This window comes from Vulpes vulpes, chromosome 2, assembly GCF_048418805.1.
Source record: "Vulpes vulpes isolate BD-2025 chromosome 2, VulVul3, whole genome shotgun sequence".
Lineage (NCBI taxonomy): Eukaryota > Metazoa > Chordata > Mammalia > Carnivora > Canidae > Vulpes > Vulpes vulpes.
This window is the reverse complement of record NC_132781.1, coordinates 5789290-5809538: the sequence shown is the minus strand read 5'-3', so window position 1 is coordinate 5809538 and position 20249 is coordinate 5789290. Positions and strand designations below refer to the sequence as shown.

The 20249-nt window shown below is 42.9% G+C and overlaps 1 protein-coding gene across 1 annotated transcript in view; it reads right to left on the bottom strand.

Annotated features, from left to right (window-relative positions):
* GRB2 (growth factor receptor bound protein 2) overlaps positions 1-19959 on the bottom strand; it is a 73293-nt gene extending 53334 nt beyond the window's left edge. Inside the window, exons 1-2 of the mRNA XM_025999726.2 lie at positions 19739-19959; positions 10887-11100 (exon numbers count right to left, since the gene is read on the bottom strand). Coding sequence (XP_025855511.1) covers positions 10887-10964 — 78 coding nt within the window. The 5' untranslated portion in view covers positions 10965-11100; positions 19739-19959. The remainder of the gene's footprint in view (positions 1-10886; positions 11101-19738) is intronic.
* Positions 19960-20249: the final 290 nt, after the last annotated feature.

Here is a 20249-nt window from a genome sequence, read left to right as displayed (position 1 = left end):
ACAGAATGGTTCTCTTTTTTCTTTATATCGCAGTACATGTGAGGATGCTTCAGTAAGCCACTCTACCTTTTTGTCAAAGCTCTCAGCAGAGGGTCCTGGCTCTAAAGCTCAGCGTTTGCAGCATCAACAAAGCCTGGTTTGTTTTTCTAAACATAAATTGGCATGGATGATTTCCTTCTAGAAGGGTTTCATTTAGCCCAAGAAAGTAAAATACGGAATGAAATGAAAAAACTATACCTATGTGAGGCGCCTTGCTGGCTCAGTCAGAAAAGCATGTGACTCGATCTCTGGGCCATGAGTTCAAGCCCCATGCTGGGTGTAGAGAGGACTTAACAATGAAACAAATCAAAACCCACACCTATAAATACACACCAAATTTCTCAGCTATCAAAATGACTTATTAACTTAATCTGACACAGTTATAAAAGCAAATCAATCAGAAGGACTAGCACAAAATAAAATGTAGCTCAGAAAAACTACGTGCTGCTGTGGACCAAGTATCTTAGATGCTGAGTAGATGTTTCCTCATTTCACACATCTGGTTCTACATTCCTATTATACACTTGTCAAGCTGTGAAATAATGTTCTGTGTTAAAAGAGACTGGTGCATGAAGCAGACTTTAGCTGTGCTATTATATATTCTGGCTATGGATTATGGGCCATTCTCATTTAACCGGATCTCAAGCAGGTAATCTGTTCAGCCCTTTCAGAGAGTAGAGCAACATATACACCAACAACCTCCTTTGAGATTATGAACTAAATTATTATTAGAAACAAGCTAAGGGGTGCCCTGAGTGGTTCAGTCAGTTGGGCATCTGGTGAGGCTCAAGTCATGATCCCAGGGTCCTGGGGTAGAGCTCCACACTGAGCTCTCTGCTCAGTAGGGAGCCTGCTTCTCCCTCTCCCTCTGCCCTTCCCCCTGCTCATGATCTCTTTCTCTCTCAAATAGATAAATAAAAGCTTAAAAAAAATAAAGAAAGAAAAGAAACAAGCTAAACATCCAGCAATAGGGAAATAGATCTAACTTTTTTTTTTAAGATTTGAGAGAGAGAAAAAAAAAAGATTTGAGAGAGAGAGAGAGAGAGAGAGAGAGAGAGAATGAGCATGAGTGGGGGGTGGAAGGGTGAGGGACAAAGGGAGAAGAAGCAGACTCCCTGCTGAGCAGGGAGCCCAACAATGCAGGGGGCGGGGAGCTCAAACCCAGGACACTGAGATCATGAGCTGAGCCCAAGGCAAACACTTAACTGACTGATCTACCCAGGTGCCCCTAACTTTATTACCTTTTTTTAAGATCATTAACTCTAATACCACTTAATATTATTAAACCATTAAAAATAATCAGTAAAATCAATATAGAAAAAAGGTAACGTTGTATTTTAAGTCCACTACAATTTTACAGTATTATGAAAATGCATATATAACAAAGCCTAGAAGAGCTCTGAAACAGTAAAATTACCAGGGGGTGGGGGTGGGTAGTTTATGCAAGATTTTGAGTTTCCTATTTTTTTCCTATGAATGTATATTAAATTTTAAATGTTAAAGTAAAATGGAATTACCAATAAAATGGTGAAATATATTTCCCCTAGCAATCCATTTCAAACCATACTTCTCTATGAAAACAAAGGCCTATGTAAGAATGACATGAAGAAGACAAGCCATGATCCATCTTCTCACTGAAAACACATCCCCCCTTCCAGTTCTCTTCGAAGCCTATAGTCCAAGGGTCATAATGTATTTCCTCTCACTTTATAACTAAAACTGATGCTTTTTGTATTTTTCAAAAGCAAAATTCTACAGAAGGCTTCTGACATTTTGCTAAATTTAAGATTTTAAAAGTCTACTGTTAAACTAGTGAATGAATTAGTTAAAATTAACATAAACAAATGACATTAAAGTAGTATTAACACTCAAAAAAAAAAAAATAAAGCCATTGTTCAAGTGAGGAAATACTTCCAGTATTTTACTGCGAATCATTAGCACCTGTTTGGGTAAAAATATCAGGACCGAAAATACAAGAACTGCTGCTAGAAATGGGACACCCAAGTAGGCTTAAGCTTTCCTACAAGATAAAGAAGGAAACATACTAAAACAGTATATAAGCATCCTTAAGATTTTAGAAAGCTGTGTGGGGGAAAATCTGCATATTCTTGGCATAGAGACCAGAGAGAACGTTTTCTCACTGAGGAACTGAGGGACAGTGAAAGACGCCTTAATACCCCTACTGTAAATAATGAGCTTTCCCAAGGGTGTTTCTTTTAACATGTCTCAATGTTAGCCAACAGCATGACCCCCAAAGCTCCATCCAGCCAAAGTAGTCTACAAAAGAGACGCCTCCAGCCGGACACTGTCCAGGTGCCCATCTCCTTGCTTTTGGATTTAATCCTGACAGAAACCAAAGACTTTAAGAAAAGAGGAACAACTTGCCTTTCACACACCCGTCCACCAAGGCCGTGCTTTCCGCTGAGCTCTAGGACAAGGTTTCAACAGTTCTTGAGTTTGAGGTAATATCAGGACAAGCACCTGGCTGGTTTTATGGGTAGTCATGTGACTTAAAACAGTTACCTGAGCCAGGGGTTGGCCTGACATTTTATCAAAGCTGTGCACCTGAATAACATTAATAAAACTACTGGCAGGGGCACCTGGTGGGCTCAGTCAGTAGAGTGTATGGCTCTTGATCTTGGGGTCATGGTGTTCAAGCTTCTGACTGGGTATAGAGAGTACTTTAATAAATAAATAAATCTTTAGGGGATCCCTGGGTGGCTCAGCAGTTTGGCACCTGCCTTTGGCTCAGGCCGTGATCCTGGAGACCGGGGATCAAGTCCCACATCGGGCCTCCGGCATGGAGCCTGCTTCTCCCTCTGCCTGTGTCTCTGCCTCTCTCTCTTTCATGAATAAATAAATAAAATCTTCAAATAAATAAATAAATAAATCTTTAAAAGAAATTAAAAAAAAAAAACTAATGGCAGCTAGCATTGTCTACTCTAGGCCAGTCACTGCTTTAAGCACATGAATATATTAATATTAGGTTTTTCTTTCTTTTTATTTTGTAAAGATTTTATTTATTTATTTATTTATTTATTTATTTATTTATTTATTCATTCATTCATTCATTCATTCATTCATTCATTCATTCATTCATTCATGAGAGAGAGGGGGGGGGGGGGCAGAGACACAGGCAGAGAGAGAATCAGGCTCTGTGCAGGAACGATGTGGGATTTGATCCCGGAACTCCGGGATCACGTCCTGAGCCAAGGCAGATACTCAACCGCTGAGCCACCCAGGTGTTCTTCTTAAGAGTCATTTTTAAAAAACATTTTATTTGTGTGAGAGAGAGAGAGAGGGAGCATGAGCAGGGGGGAAGGGCAGAGGGAGAAACAGAATCTCCGCCAAGCATGGAACCTGATATGGGGCTCGATCCCAGGACCCTGAGATCAGAACTAGAGCAGAAGGCAGACCTTCAACTGAGCCACCCAGGCACCCCCTTAAAGTCATTTTGTATCACTTTTTAAAATATCTTTCAGTTTTAGGACACTGAGCCACAGTGAATTTCAGCCTAATGATTTAAACGCAGGTTAAACTTCAGCCTTTAAAAAACCAACCAAACGGGCAGCCGGGGTAGCTCAGCGGTTTAGTGCCGCCTTCAGCCCAGGGCCTGGTCCTGGAGACCCGGGATTGAGTTCCGGGTCGGGCTCCCCGCATGGAGCCTGCTTCTCCCTCTGCCTGTATCTGTATCTCTCTCTCTCTCCCCCTGTGTCTCTCATGAATAAATAAAATAAAATCTTAAAAAACAACAACAACCAACCAACCAACCCCTGACCAGAGCCCTTTACTTCCTGGGCTGTCAAGTAAAATGTTAACTACTATTTGAATATAACTTTATTGGGGTTTGTTTGCTTTTTGGATTTTTACAAAATTTTTATTTATTTATTCATGAGAGACACAGAGAGAGAGAGGCAGAGACATAGGCAGAGGGAGAAGCAGGCTCCATGCAGGAACCCGATGTGGGACTCAATCTGGGAACTCCGGGATCACGTCCTGAGCCAAAGGCAGATGCTGAACCGCTGAGCCACCCGGGCATCCCTATAACTTTATTGTTTTAATAAAACTATAAATTAGGGCAGCCCGGGTGGCTCAGCGGTTTAGCACTGCCTTCAGCCAGGGGTGTGATCCTGGAGACCCGGGATTGAGTCCCACGTCGGGCTCCCTGCATGGAGCCTGCTTCTCCCTCTGCCTGTGTCTCTGCCTCTCTTTCTCTCTGTGTCTCTCATGAATAAATAAAATCTTAAAAAAAAAAAAAAAAGTAAATAAAACTATAAATTGATTAAAGTAAGAGAAATGAGGACACAAAAGGAGTAAAAATCACCTGAAATCAAGCCCCTTGGAGGCAACTGTTACCTTTTAGAGGACCATTCAGAAAGAAGTCTATGTATTTAATAAGCAAACAAATAGCCCAGAATGCGAGCTCCCTCTCTATTGACCTCATTTGGGTATGAAAAGGCCCTGCAGGGTTGCAGTTAAGAACACAGAATCTGGACTCACACCGGCCTCAACTGGAATGCTAACTTGTAAACCTGGGCCAGTTACTTAACCTAAGCCTCATGTTCCTGATCAGTAAAATGGGGATAACGGCATCTTTGTTAGGATTCTTGCAGGGATTCAAAGGGAATGGAATGGAAGTAAAATATCTGGCTTAGTGCAAAGACAGACATCCTGAGCGTTCAATATATTGTTACATTACTACTTTTTTTTTTTCTTTTTTATTCATGAGAGACAGAGAGAGGCAGGCAGAGGCACAGGCAGAGGGAGAAGTAGGTTCCATGCAGGAAGCACGATGTGGGACTCAATCCTGGGACTCTGGAATCACGCCTTGAGCCAAAGGCAGACTCTCAACCGCTGGGCCACCCAGGCATCACACATTACTACTTTTTAAAAGAGGATCAATTTAAATACTTCTCTGTGCCAAGTGTAGACACTATTCTGCGTTGATATAGATTTACACCAGCATTAATACCCTCACAGCATTCCATTCTACAGGTACCATAACTACTTAAGTAGCCCCCCACTTATGCGTACTTAGGTCTTTGGTAGGGTTTTTTAGGCACCTTTTCAAGATGCCTCTTTTTACACACTTTAACATCTCTGAAATGCATTTAACAAATAATATTTCAAATTTAACAGCAGAAAATTTCTTTTCTAGAAATCCTGGGCCATTTTATGTTCTGATATATGTCATCCAGCCACCATTCTCAAAGAATGTGTTATTGGTATAAACCTCCACTGGCAGAAGGTGACAAGAGTCCAGTTCTCTACATCCTGGCCAACACAGGGTGGGGTCACTTTATCATCCTTGGTAATCTTTATCATCTTGGAAAATGATCTCATTTTCCCCATTTCTTTCACTATTGAACTCAATTTACTTTAGATACGATGTCTAGTAAGTCACTCAGTAGAAGCAGTACCATAACCTGCTGTCCATGACTGCAGATGAGCAAAGCAGGTCTGCTGATACTTCACATTTCTGGTTTATTCATACCTTACAGTTAAGAGGAGCAGTAATGTACCGCAGAAGGAGTTAGAGGGCGCAGCCATTGTACCAAGACCTAAAATCAAGCCCCAGGTTTGCTGCTTACTACATGTGTGAACCTGAGCAAGTTTGTGTGCCTGTTTCTGCAGCCATAGACTGATGCTAAGGGGCGCCAACCTTTCAGTACCCAAACTAGAAATAATGTAGAACTTTGTTGCATAATAAATGCCACATAAATGGTAGCTATTCAAGGATGACTTCAATCATAATGGCTTACAGAGGTGAAGACTGAAAGATCCCCCAAAGGGACACTGCATTTCCTTACTCATTTCTTTCTCCAAACAGGGATGACCGGTCTTTAGCCAGGACCCTAAAAGGAGTCTTGTATAGGAACTGAAAGTTCATTCTTAACACCTATTTGGAAACAGTTCATTCAGAAGACAGAGGGAAAAATGAATATAGCGAAAGGCAAACAAATTATTTGTTCTAAGAGAACTCAAACCATCCTCATTCATAAAAATTAAATGTAAAATTCTGGGTTTAGTCAATAAGATTAGTAAGAATTCTCATCAACAGGCAAATACTCCTACCTAGTACACTGATACGAGGAATTTGAATTAGTGAAGAAATAAACACCTCAACCCCATTTTTAGATTTAATCATTCAAACACTTGAAAGGGGACTCCTGTATCCAAATTCAGGACTTGTGGCTGCTATGAAAACTATTATCAATCAAACCCCAGTTCTGATTCCTGGCTCTCAGGAATAAACTCAGTGGGCATTCATTTCTCAGTTACATAGATTCATTCCAATGTCCCCAGCTGATAGGCAGAAATCCCCCTCATTTTTCCATTTAGCAACTCTTAACACTCTCCACTCAGTCCTTCATTCCTAGTCTCCAACACCTATGCACCCAGTAGTCTCATAGCCTGCTCACTCACTACAACCTCCCAGGCTGGGCCTCCAGGCTTCCCTCCTATCCCAGAACACTTCCATCAATCAGCTAAAAGCCTGCAAAGGCTTCTTAAGAACAAGATCAAATTCCTGCTGGTTTTTCTTATCTTGCTCCAATTCTACCTTCTTCTCCACCATGGCACAGTCTACGACCCCATTCTAGCATTCCTATCTCAAACCACAGCTCACCTCCCCAACCCCCCTCCACAGCCATCTCACAAGTTCAAGTCGCACTCCCTCCACACAGGACTATCAGACATCAGCTCTTACCAGTCACTGCCCTTCCTATATTACTCTGGCAATTAGTGTGTCACACAACTCAGCATCCCATTAAAGGTATTCCTTACTAAGTACTAATAGTTGTGATCCTGGATGGATCATTTAACTCTATGGGCTATTTCCTCATCTAAAAAGTAATAAAAATAGAAATTAAGAAATTTTAAAAGGTCTTCTGTTCTAAAAATCCTCTAATTTTGTACACTGCCACATCCTGTTTCACATATTAATTTCACTTCTCTTATTTGACTTAGAGCTCCTCAAGGGAGAAAGTATTTCTTCCCCAACTCTCAAAGCAACTTATCCCAGGATGTGGCTCAAGGAGATGCTCAGTAAATGTGACATTAAAAGAGGTCATTAGCACCAAGATAGCTTCAAAAAGCTGAGTGTGATCCCGAGACCTATTTTTTTTTTAAAGACTTTATTTTTAAGTAATCTCTACACCCAACGTGGGGCCTAAGCTCACAAAAACCGAGATCGAGGTGCACATTCCAATGAGCCATTCAGGTATCCCTCAAAACGTATTTCTAAAGCGGTACTGAAAACTGATACTACTGTAGGTAGTGCCAGACAGAAGACACTTAGATGATCCACTTGGTTCTTTTCAACAATCAGAACCAACAGAATCATTTAGTTCTTTTCTAGAATTAAAAGTCTGCTTTGTAGAAAAGCCGCCAGCTCTGGAATGCAATGAACACAGGTTTGAGAGCTCAAAATGGTCTATACACAGCACTGTTTGAAGTATGGGTATGTAAGCCCTTAAAACAGCAGATGCAACTCAGATGTATTGTGTTCTAGGGTAGAGAATTCAGGGGCCTTGTTTGGTGGAGAACCCCTGGGACTATCTGAAGCCTGCAATAAAACGGGAGGGAAATTTGGGTTCATTTCAGCCACGCAAGGCTGAAACCTGCAAACCTGCAACAGAAGAGCAAATTCTTCCATTTCTCTGCTCCAATGCCCTTCTCCTCCTCCCCTCCAAAAAACACATGCTTTTATAAGAGGAACAAAGGCAGATATACTGAGTTCTATTTTAGGCTTCCAGTAAAATGTTTTTGTTTTTCTCTTTTCTCAGGGCAGCACAAGTCGGCATGGAGATGGAAAGTAGGGAAGTAATCTGCTGGAGGATGGGGTCCTCAACTCACCAAAGTTAACCGGGAGCCCCAAGACAGAGAGAAGAGGAAACCCTTCTGAACTCTAGTCAGAAGCAAAGGGCTAAGCCCCTTGCTACTGCATTATCCTCAAATAAAATGTATTCAGGGGCGCCTCAGTGGCGGTAAAGCATCTGCCTTCGGCTCAGGTCATGATCCCAGGGTCCTGGGATCGAGCCCAACATCAGGTTCCCTGTTCAGTGGAGAGCCTGCTTCTCCCTCTCTCTCTCTACCCCTCCCCCCTGCTTGTGCTCACTGGCTTTCTCTCATACTTGCTATCTCAAAATCTTTAAAAAAATTAAGTAAAATGTATTCAGTACTGATGTGTATGTGTCCCCCCTTATCGAGAGTGCAAATATAGCCCTATTTCAATCAAGTCAAACTGGTCAATGCTACTCCAGCCACTTTTAAACATGTTTTGGCTCACAGCTAACATCCTAAAGAGCTATCAAATCAAATCAAAGCCACTCAAATGAAACCAGTTACTCCTTGAATAATCAAATGAAGGAAACCCCTGCTTTTTAAAATAACAGCTCTAAGACAAAGCAATGTCCCTTCTTTTCACTCAGCTGTTTCACAGAATTTCAAGACAAAGGGCAACTACTGTATCGTCACTTTTTTTTTTTTTGGAGTAAAGCCACAAGATTACTAATAAACAGCTAACGGTCACCATTCAAAAGTAATAATGACATTATGACTTCATATGCCAGTTATCTACCAAATTGGAAAGAACCAAATATATGCATTTTTCTCTCCCCAAAGAAAATCTGAAAGTAAATGTGAGCACTCTGACTCACTTTCTTTCCCATTAGAACAATTTCTGGGGGAATGTTAAACAGTATCATCTTCTCTAATTATAGGATAGGAGAGAAGCATTTCACACTTGTTCAAGAGTTTACCAATTTAAGTCGGAGAACTTACAGATGCTCATGGTCTAGGTCTAGGATAAACTTAAGAGGTAACAAAGTTCTTGCCTAAAAATTATTAAAAATAGACCTCAAATCCCTAGTTTGGTTTTGTTGCTTAATGTTAAATACACAATGGGATAAACTTAGAGAAAAATATGAACTACCAGGCTTCTAGGCTCAAGTTTCTTGGGTAAGCTTAAGGGAGAAATCGAAGTTTGTGTTGGGGGAAAAAAACTGTTCCCACAGGGTTTTTGTACAGGCTACAGATGTGGGTACCTGAGCAGCCAATCTTTTTTAAAAACTCCATTATGGTTAACATACACTGTTTTATTTAGTTTCAGGTATATAGTATGATGATAGTTGGGACGCTTGGGTGGCTCGGTGGTTGAGCATCTGCCTTTGGCTCAGGGCATGATCCTGCGGTCCTGGTATTGAGTCCTGCATGGGGCTCGGGCTTCCTGCATGGGGCCTGCTTCTCCCTCTGCCTACGTCTCTGCCTCTCTTTCTGTGTCTCTCATGAATAAATAAGTAAAATCTTAAAACAGAACAAAGCAATATGATGACAGCACGACTGGTTATCTGCTGAAAACAGTAATCACATATGAAAACATCAAATTACCCCTCCGTATATCAATGATAGAGTAATTTAATAGTCTAAGTTAAGCTTGCTCCTTTGCTCTGACTTCTAGCTAAGAAAATAGAAACAGAAAAGGCAGATATACTGAGTTCTATTTTAGTTCTATTTTATGTTACTCTAAAACCTACAGCTGGTTCTGTCTGCTTTCTGACAATTCTGTGCTGACTTTGAGAATATCAGAAGTAAGTTTGGCAACACAAAAACAGCTCTGGAAAAAACACTTTCCTTCTCCTTAAAGAGCTCTTCAATATGGCCTTCTATGAAGTATACAACCTACATTTCTAACATCAAGAAACTTCAGAGTAGAACTCTATGCCTCGGGCAAGGAGAGCAAAATAGTAACTACCCACGGGTCTGCAGGACTCAAAAAAGAAAAGAAAAAAAAAAAAACCAGCAGTCTTTTTATAGGGGACCATATTTCTACATTTCCACTTTCTTCCTCTTTGTAAAATTCTAATAATTTCATTCAGGGGTAGTAAACAAATGAGTGGCAAACTCCCAATCATCAGACTACAGCTCTCAGGAAAAAATGTCAAAACCTGAGAGGCAGTGAATATGGAATATGCAAACGCTGAGCTTCAGGTTCTCCTCCTGTAGAGCTGACACATTATTCGATAACACCCACCCTTGTAAAAATAAATTACATATCCAAAAGGGCAAGCTGCTGCCGTCAATTGGGTAAACAACATAATTACCATGTGCCAGGTGGACAGCGAATCCTCCTGTAAATAGTTTGGGCTCAGAATGAGCTGCAAAGTGGAAAGCAGCTTATTTTTAAACTGTCAGCGGGTTTCTTTTGTGCAGTTAGAGTATAATATGGGGTAATTGCTCAAGTTTCTTTTAAAGAAAATCGCCATCTGACTCGTGCAACAGCAAGATGAACCTTAGGATTTAGTACTCTAGTTTTTTTCACAAAGAATAAAAAGGCTGAGGTTCTTTAATGAATTTTGGCATATACTTCTAACCACCCCTCTAAACTAGAGGAAATTCATTTCTAACCAACTAGCATCACGTTCCAAAATGGAAAAATCTTTTGACTAGGCACAATAAGATTAATTGAGTGCTTTTACATAAATACCTCAAGTCTTAAAAAAAAAAAAAAAATCCCAATGGGATAAATCAGTTTACTGATATACTTCCTTGCCACAACCATGCTGCTTTGACTTTACTCAAATTACCCACCAACAAGCAAATAAGAGATACTCCAGGCATTCACACAAAGGCAGTTAAAGACCATACATCACACCAACCCTCCTAAGTCATATTTTATATTCCACTCAGCATCTATCTATCTCAGCTATCCAGAGCCCGCCCGACGGTAAATGGGAAAAGTAGGCAATGAGAAAGAACAAGCTCGGCTTCTTTGTGTTATCAGGGCAAACGAAGGTAGGTGAGTACAAGAGGAGGCCATCTCAGCATTTGCGTGGCATTACGCTTACCTTGAGGATGTCCCCCCTCTTGAAGCTCAGCTCATCGTCAGCAGTGGCTTTGAAGTCATATTTGGCGATGGCTTCCATTCTGAGCGCTGCTCAGGGCTCAGCAGCCTGAAGCCGAGGGAAGGAGTCTTCCCTGCCGAAGCCACCCAGCGCTCTGGGCTCGGCCTCGCCGCTCTCCCGGGACTTGCTCGTGCACTCCGGGACACACAATGCCACCCTGGATCACAAGAGGGATGGGTGAGAGAAGTGGCCAGCACCGAAGGCAGCCCCGCCCTGCCGATCGGCCCGCCGCCCCAGCCCCCACGCCCCCTGGCTCGGCCCGGCTCGGCCCGCCTCCCTCGCTCGCAGGCAGGAGCCCCGGTCGCCTCCTTCCTCTTCGCAGTCTCAGCCCCCCGGCGACTGACAGCCCCGCCGGCCAATGGCGGCAGCCGCTCGAGCTATTCCCGAACACACTTCCTCTTCCTTCCCGCTGGGTGTGCGCGGGGTGCAGGAACCGGCTGGGGACCCGCTCAGTCTCCGCCTTTCCTCCCTCGCCCCTCAGTTCTCTGCCCCTCCGCCCGAGATGCGGGCCGCTGGAAGAAAGGCCTCCCCCTGGGGATGGCCCCCTGCTCCTGGGACACAGGCCTGTCCTTCCTTCGCCTGCCCAGCTTTCTGGGCTTCTGAAAACGCTGGGTCCCCCGTCCAGTCAAAAGCAAGCAATTCCGGCTTTTGGTCCTGAGCTGTTTTAACTGTTCTCAAAAACCAACCCTGGGTCTGCTCCTAGGAAAGCAGGACAAAGTGAACCTAGGAACTTTTTAAAATTCAGTTTGCATTCCGAGCAAGGCAGCTCTCCCTCTATCGCTTCCAAACGGTGATCAGCAAGCTCAGGTACCCAGAAAAAGATCCGGCGTCGGAGCCTTTTGTTGGTGAAGACCGGCTCCTGCCTAAGGCTCCCTCTCCCCTGAAAACCCCCGAGGATCTGGAGTCCCAATAGCACTCGAAATAGATGTGAAGGTTCAGCATTTCCAGAACTAGCCTCCACATTATTTCCAACTACCCTAGGGAGCAAAGCTAAAGTCCCAACTACACTTGAAAGGAATCCCTCTTTCAGAATCTGAGCTGCCAGATGCCTTATCTGGGGAAAGAAAGTGCGGGAGACGGTGCCAGTAAATCAAACAGAAGCCTCTCACAGTTACCCTGACAACAGCTGCTTTTCTCAGAGCCAGAGGGGTTCTAAAATGAATCAAATTGCATTTTGCAGGTAAAGATTCTGTAATAACCCTTAGGCAGTGTACTGTGTGATGGTGAACTGTGGGCAGTAAATACGGACATAATCTAGACCTTCGCCTAACTAAAGGAAAATAAAGCCCCACTCTTGCTTTCAGATACTGTTTTCATACAGGCTAAATAAAAGCAGAAAACAACACTGACACTGGCAGAATGGGGACAGATTATTTATAGTGACACCCTTCTTGGATAATTACCACCTAGGGGAAAGCTCATCCGAGGGGCACTGGTGATTATTATTCTTTTGTTCTAAACTTAACAATTGGGGCATTAATCATGCATAGCTGCAAATGGACTAAGCAGTAAACCAGCTGGGAATATTAAGATTAGAAGGAAATGAGTGTTACCAAGGAGGAAAGAAATCACCTGGTAATAAAAAGTCCTTCAGTCAAATTCTGAAAGCCAAACATTCTATACCACAGGTAAACTAATTAACCAAAACAATGTTTATTCTATCAGGTCATACCTATGATATCTCATGTGGGGCTGGCTCTAAGAGAGGGAAGACAGAGTTCTAGCAAATATTTAAAAAATATGTAAGATTAGTCTCAGAGTATTTATTTTAAATGATCTCTACATCCCACATGGGGCTTGAACTCACAACCCCGAGATCAAGAGTCACGTGCTCTATTGACTGAGCCAGCCACGCGCCCCGCCAAGCAGTTCTTTTTGTGTGTCCTTAAACACCCTTTACTTATTCTCTGTAGATGCTTTTTTTTAATCAAACTAATCCATATAGGGCAGCCCTGGTGGCGCAGTGGTTTAGGGCCACCTGCAGCCTGGGGCGTGGTCCTGGAGACCCGGGATCGAGTCCCGCATCCGGCTCCCTGCATGGAGCCTGCTTCTACCTCTGCCTGTGTCACTGCCTCTGTCTCTCTCCCTCTCCGTGTCTCTCATTAATAAATAAATAAAATCTTTAAAAAAAAATTAATCCATGTATATAATTTTGAAAGTCACAGCTTTTAAAAGGCTTATTAAAAAAAAGGCAGTTCCCCACACTAACACCTATCACCCTCAATTTTGTTTTTAGCTTTCTCTTTGTATTTACTTAAAATATTTCTTTTTTTTTTTTTGAATATATTTTTTTAATTTTTATTTATTTATGGTAGTCACAGAGAGAGAGAGAGAGAGAGAGAGAGAGAGAGGCAGAGACACAGGCGGAGGGAGAAGCAGGCTCCATGCACCGGGAGCCCGATGTGGGATTCGATTCCGGGTCTCCAGGATCGCGCCCTGGGCCAAAGGCAGGCGCCAAACCGCTGCGCCACCCGGGGATCCCTACTTAAAATATTTCTAAATAACATGTTTTTACTGCTGTTTCTTAGTTTATTCCAGCCATGACTTAACGTTTGCAAGATATTCACCCCTGCCAGCTTCCCCTTGCCCCATCCCAGTAATATCACATATTCCAGTTTAAGCAGAGTTTCACATTACAAAATACTCTTCACTGCTGACTTAATTATAAGCAACCTTCATTTCTAGTACAATCCTTTACTTTTTCTTGGCATTAATAACCGCTTTTCCTTTTTTGCCTACTTTCTAATGTGTGTCCCTATTTTTATTTTTATTTTTTTACAAATGCTCCAAGATCTCTGCTACCTGTCTGTCAGTATTTTCAATATTTTCTACTTGACTAGCTCATTTATTTTAACTGGTCTCCAGGGCAGATTGTTGGGACCATGTATCAATGATGGGAAGCCGTAGCGGTGTCTGGGTGGCTTAGTCGGTTAAGTGTCTGCCTTCTGTTCAGGTCATGATTTTGGGGTCCTGGGATCCAGCTCCACGTTGGGCTTTCTGTTTAGCAAGAAGTCTGCTTCTCCCTCTCCTGCTGTGCCCGCTCTTTCTCATAAATAAAAAGCCTTAAAATTTTTTAAAAAGTGATGGGAAACTTAAGAACAACTGAGCAGATTTAACAAAGATAAGGAGTTTCATTTTTAAAAAACACAAATCAGAAAATCAGAAACTCAAAGCATTGTCACTGTCAAGGTACTATGTTGTAACAGGGCATAAACTTCTATGTCATTTGGGATTTCATACAACTGCAATGTAACTGAACAGCCAAAGCATAAAAACCAAGACAGTTTTCAACACTGGGTTTTCCTGTTACCCAACTCATCTACCACAGGTTTCCTAGAGAAAGCATAAACAGACTAACACTCTTGAAAATCACGTTTCAAGTAACTACTGTTTTGTGAGATAACAGTTTGAGAGAAATGAAAACCCAAGAACAATCAATACTTCTGTGGCTGTGCCAAATAATAATTAGCAGCTCATGGAGAAAACCTGAAGGGGTCAGCATCCCGAGCTAGCCACAGAAAAAAGAGCACACAGGCTAAAGGAATTCAAAAGGGTGTATTTCATTAAAGACAAACGACACCCCCCCCAAAAAAAAACTATCTTATACACGACACTAACTACTAAAAGAAGAAAACTGAAAGTAGATGCAAGTATAATGATTTTAACAGAGAACATGGGTTGACAGCACATTAATACTGAACCCTAATAAGAATGGTTAAGCTGTCCAGCATACACCCTACAGTCCGTCACAAGCAGCAAATTTTAAGAACACAAATGCAGTTTGAATTGTTCATTTCAAGCAAGGTGCATTGAATCCTAAAATGCAGTCTTCTAAAGGTATTTGTAGGACTTTATTTTCTTTCTTGCATTTAACTCTTTTCTTCCCAAAATTCACAGAAAATAAAATACACAACACTTCCTGGGTAATATTGCTTAGTGTCTGCATGGTCTCTAAAAATAGGCTGAGGGCAGGTGGCTCAGCGGTTTAGCACTGCCTTCAGCCCAGGGCATAATCCTGGAGACCAGGGATCGAGTCCCACATCGGGCTCCCTGAATTGGAGCCTGCTTCTCCCTCTGCCTATGTCTCTGCCTCTCTCCCTCTCTGTCTCTCATGAATAAATAAATAAAATCTTTAAAATAAAAATAGGCTGACCTGAGTTCAAGTACTGACCTTGATGCTTACCAGCCATAATTCTGAGCAAGCCTTTTAAAACAAGCTCAATTTCTCATATGTAAAATGGGATAGTACCACCTACTTTATAAGGTTCACTCACTATTAAGTAATACAGATAATATAAATGAAGTGCTTTGAACAGGGCTCAACATTAAGTTACTCAAAGTTAAAATGTGATTCTATGTAAAACACAAGATATGCAATTTCACTATTAAAAATTTCAAATTAAAACCATGAGATTTGGGGATCCCTGGATGGCTCAGCGGTTTAGTGCCTGCCTTCAGCCCAGAACTTAATCCTGGAGTCTCAAGATCGAGTCCCACATCGGACTCCCTGCATGGAGCCTGCTTCTCTCTCGGCCTGTGTCTCTGCCTCTGCCTCTCTCTCTCTCTCTCTCTCTCTCTCTGTGTGTGTGTGTGTGTGTGTCTCATGAATAAATAAATAAAATTAAAAAAAAAAAAAAACATGAGATTTCCTCCATCTACTAATCAAATTTTTTTAAAGTTTCTAATAGGGATGCCTGGGTGGCTCAGCGGTTTAAGCGATTGCCTTCGGCTCAGGGTGTGATCCTGGAGTCATGGGATCGAGTCCCACATAGGGCCTCCCTGCACAGAGCCTGCTTCTCCCTCTGGCTCCGCCTCTCTCTCAGTGTCTCTCATGAATATAAATAAAATCTTTAAAAAAAAAAAGTTTATAATATTTAGCCTTTGCAATATTCTAGGTGAACACACACTGATTCTTTATCTAATGTTTATCCATTTAACATTTTGAGCAGCTACCATATGCCTGACAATGTGCTTAGTACTGGATTATAATAATAAAACCATCACAGAGCCCACACTGTAGCAGGGAATTAATCAGTTCAATCTTTCTGGAAGGTAATTTTATAGTAGTATACTATAGGATAATAATTTTACACTGACAATTTTAAAATACACATTCTTGAACAAGCAATTTGGACTCCTAGATTTATCTCAATGAAGTAGTGACAAATGCTATGTGCCAAATACATATATACCTGATCAATATCCATGAGAATATCTAAGAAACATCCTTATATATAAATACCAAGAAATACTATCAAATTAAAAACAAAAATGCAGAAAAACTAATTTGTCCCATTTCCAATAAAGCAAAATAGTATTTATCAGTGTGCTAAAGAAAAAAGAAAGGTTAACAATGAGTTATCTCTAGGTGCATGATCATGAAATATTTTTACTTTCTGCACTACACATCTCAATTGTATTTTCATCACTACTTTTGTAGTTTAGACAAACACCAAAATCTTCATGGTACTATAGAGTTAGACCTGAATTGGGTCTAGGGATAATTAACTATCCCTTTACCACTAGATGGGTGACACTAGAGAAATAACCTATATTCTCTAATTCCTAGTTTTACTCAGCTGGAAAATGGGATAATAAAGTATCTGAGAGGACACTTTTTGTGATTAAAAGAGAAAACAAATGTAAAGGCCTTCGTGGAGTCTCTGGCACAAAGTGCTAAGAAGTGTTAACTGGAAAAAAAAAAAAAAAAAAAAAGAAGAAGTGTTAACTGGCTAGCATCACCAGTGTCTTTTCAAGTACCAGTCCATATGTTCCTCCATCGTCCACCTTCCTCTATCTACATACAAACTTAGAAGAGCTTTCTGGTAGGCAAATTAACAGCCCTATTAAATATAAACTTTAAAATTAAATTGCTCCACATCAGAGTCCTAACAATGCTCAAATATTTACACATATAAAGACTAATCACATCTATCGTCACATATTCTATTAAGCTTTTAAATATTTACTCTGTACATATAGAAAGTGTAATTTAAGTTGACTAATTTAAAGCCACTTTCCAGCCTGACTATTTTACAGCTGCATTCTGTAACAACAGTTTTGGTCCTTGGACCAGCTGCATCAAAATAGTCTCATTCAGACACTGATTCATTGTGGAATGCCTTCTGGAGTTTTGCAATGTAGTGGCCTTAGCCCCAGAGCCTAATTTAAAATAAGACTCACAGGTAATTCTTTTTTTTTTTTAAGATTTTATTTATTTATTCATGAGAGAGAAAGAAGCAGAGACACAGGCAGAGAGAAGCAGGCTCCTAGCAGGGAGCCTGACGCGGGACTCGATCCCAGAACCCCGGGATCACGCCCTGAGCCAAAGGCAGATGCTCAACCTCCTGAGCCACCCAGGCATCCCAGATTCACAGGTAATTCTTAAGCATGCTAAATTTTAAGAATCACTGCTGTACTAGTAGAGTGCCTTAACCAGATTTCAAACTTTGCATTCCAGATAATGCACTACAATGTCTTTGCATAAAATAAAAGTAATGCACATTCACTTGGCTCAACTAGGAAAAAGCCGACTTTAACAAATAAAACCAAGGGCTCTCAACAGCCTTTCAGTAGTGCTAGGAAAGTCTTTTGAATTAAGCAAGGAACTATTAATTTCTCTCAGGAGAGCATGGTACATCTCTATTCTGTATTACTTAATTTCTCCAAAATCTATTATTATTTTGTTCTAGGCAACAATCAGAACTGCTGCTGCACAACAGGCAACATAACAGCAATTTCTCAAAAAAACTGCTAAGTACCATCAACTAGTAGTATTTAAAACCCAGCAATCCCTCAAATCTGAATACACTTGCTAAGGGAGTAAACTGCCTCAAGCACTTAAATGCTTGCTTTTAGTATCAAAGAAAGCCAATTACAAGAATTAACTTCGGTTTTTATTTTGGGAATTCAGAAAATTTTGGACAAAGGAAGGAGTAATGAAACAGTTATTTCTATCGAAAAAAACCCCAAGAACAGTAACAACGATGCCCCATTACAAGAACCCTGGTAAAGAATCCAATTGCCACAATGGACAATTTTTTTTTTTTTAAGATTTTATTTTATTTATTCATGAGAGACACAGAGCGAGAGAGAGAGGCAGAGACACAGGCAGAGGAGAAGCAGGCTCCATGCAGGGAGCCCGACGTGGGACTCGATCCCAGGTCTCCAAGATCACGCCCTGGGCTGCAGGCAGCGCTAAACTGCTGCGCCACCGGGGCTGCCCAATGGGCAAGTTTTAATTCATCAGTGATCTAAAGAAATTCTATTCCCTTAAATATTTAATGTTATCTTAATTCTATTGTAACATAAGTCTAAGGTTGGTTTTCATTTTCTAACACGCACCACTCCCACTAAAAGCCGAAAAAGAAGTCCTACAAACCCCAAATTGACCCAATCTTCCTTACCAGTACAAAAGAGACATAGGAAGAAAAGTGTAAGCAGGCACAAAAGCACAATGTTAAAATGAAGAGAACAACTAAAACACAAATAACACAAGCAAGCTACACTTGTGACCTAGTGGCAGTATTGATTACTTACGGATGAATTCAATCCTTTGAGCCTCCCAGTTCCCAGGGGGAGAACTTAAAGTCTCCCAAGGCTCTCTGGCAACTCTTCTGGCTGACTGAAGGAACACAGTGGACGCTTCAAAGTGAAGGATAAAGCAGGAAAAAGGGTATCTTCCCCGGAGAGAAAACGGAATCTTTAAATGAGGGAGAAGACAAACTGCAGCAAAGGGCAGAAACCTTGAAAAATTATGCCAAAGAGGGGACAAAAAGGAGGAAGGGGAAGTAGATTAGAAGAAGGGGGGGGGGGGAGGGATGGGCAAATGACTTGCATTACACAAGCAAACATTTAGTGTCCCCAGTGAAAATGGAGACAAGTAGGTAGAAAGGGAAGGCAACTACTGGAGAAGTATAAAGTGAGAGAGAGAGACAGGAAAGCCAAAGAGATATGCTATCTTCTTTCATGTGTCTTTTGGGCTCTTTTCGGAGTCAACAGTACCAAAAGACACAGGTCGAGTGCACTTCGGCTCCTCTGCAAATCGTACCTTTTAAGAACTCCCTAAACGAGCTGCTAACTCACGGGGCGTATATGGAGAGCGATGCAAATGAAAAATACCAGTGCCTTCCTATCCTCTTGCACAGAAACCTTTCCTCGGAGCATTTCCAACCAACTGCTGCTTATTGTTCTTTACAAGTATTTTTCAGTGTAGTTTCAAAAAAACAAAAACAAACAAAAAAAAAAAACCTAGACATCTCAGCTGGCTCCGGCAGCAAAAGTTCTAAACCACGGTATTCGTAGGGTCGGTGGGCTCCCTCCCCAAATTCTGGCCCAATGACACCGGGAGATGGTGACGTGGTGGCCGTGCAGGTCGCAAGAGCATCAATCACCACATTTGCAGCCGCGGCGAATCCCCCGCCTCCCGGGCCGGGCCGAGTCAGACTGACTCACAGAATGAGTACCCAGGGCTCCCGGGGTTCTCCCGGGCCCCTCTGCGCAAGCCGATCCCCCGAGAAAGCGTGAAACTTAAAGAGGCGCACCCGGCCTCCTGCCCCGAGCTAAGCTAAGGGAAGGACGGTCCCCAGGAAGGAAGCGCCCCGAAAAGGGAAATGCGGAGCCCGGGGGACTCCGTTCCCCGCGGCAGGCCTCGTCGCCCCGACCCTGATCCCCAACCCTGGCAGCCCTCGGTAGACCGGGCCCGGTCCTCGCGGGCCATCTCCCGCTGCCGAGCAGGGGAGCAGCAGCACCCGAGCAGCAGCAGCAGCGCCGCCGCCGCCGCCGCCCGTACTCACCGTGGCGCAGCAGCTCCGCTCCGCGCCCGGCCGACCCGTCTGCAGCGGTGCGAGCGGCCGCGGACCGCGCTGCTGCTCCCCGAGGGCAGCGCCTGCTCCCGCCGCCGTCGCCGCTTCAGCCTTCGTCGCAGCCGCCGCCGCCGCCGCCCGCTCGCTAGCAGCAGCAGCACAGCCGCCTGGCTTCCGCTCCTCGTCGGGGTCCCGCGAGAACTTCCCCGCGCGGCCCCGCCCCGTCCCGCCCCGCCCCGCCCCCGCGAGACTTCCCCCGGCGGAAAAGGCCCAGAGCGCACGCGCTCCTCCTCGGCCGGGGCCCCGCAGGTAGCCGCCGTCTAGATGCCAGGGCGCCTGCGCCAGACCGCCCCGGAGCAGGTGGCACCCACGTGGCCCCGCCTCTGGGTCGCTGTAACCCTCTCTGTGCCAAGGCGGGTAAATGACAGCTGAGCCCTGAAGGAGTAACTCTTCATCACAGCCTAATCACTTCCCTTTTCCTGCCATCAAACCGAGGATTTTG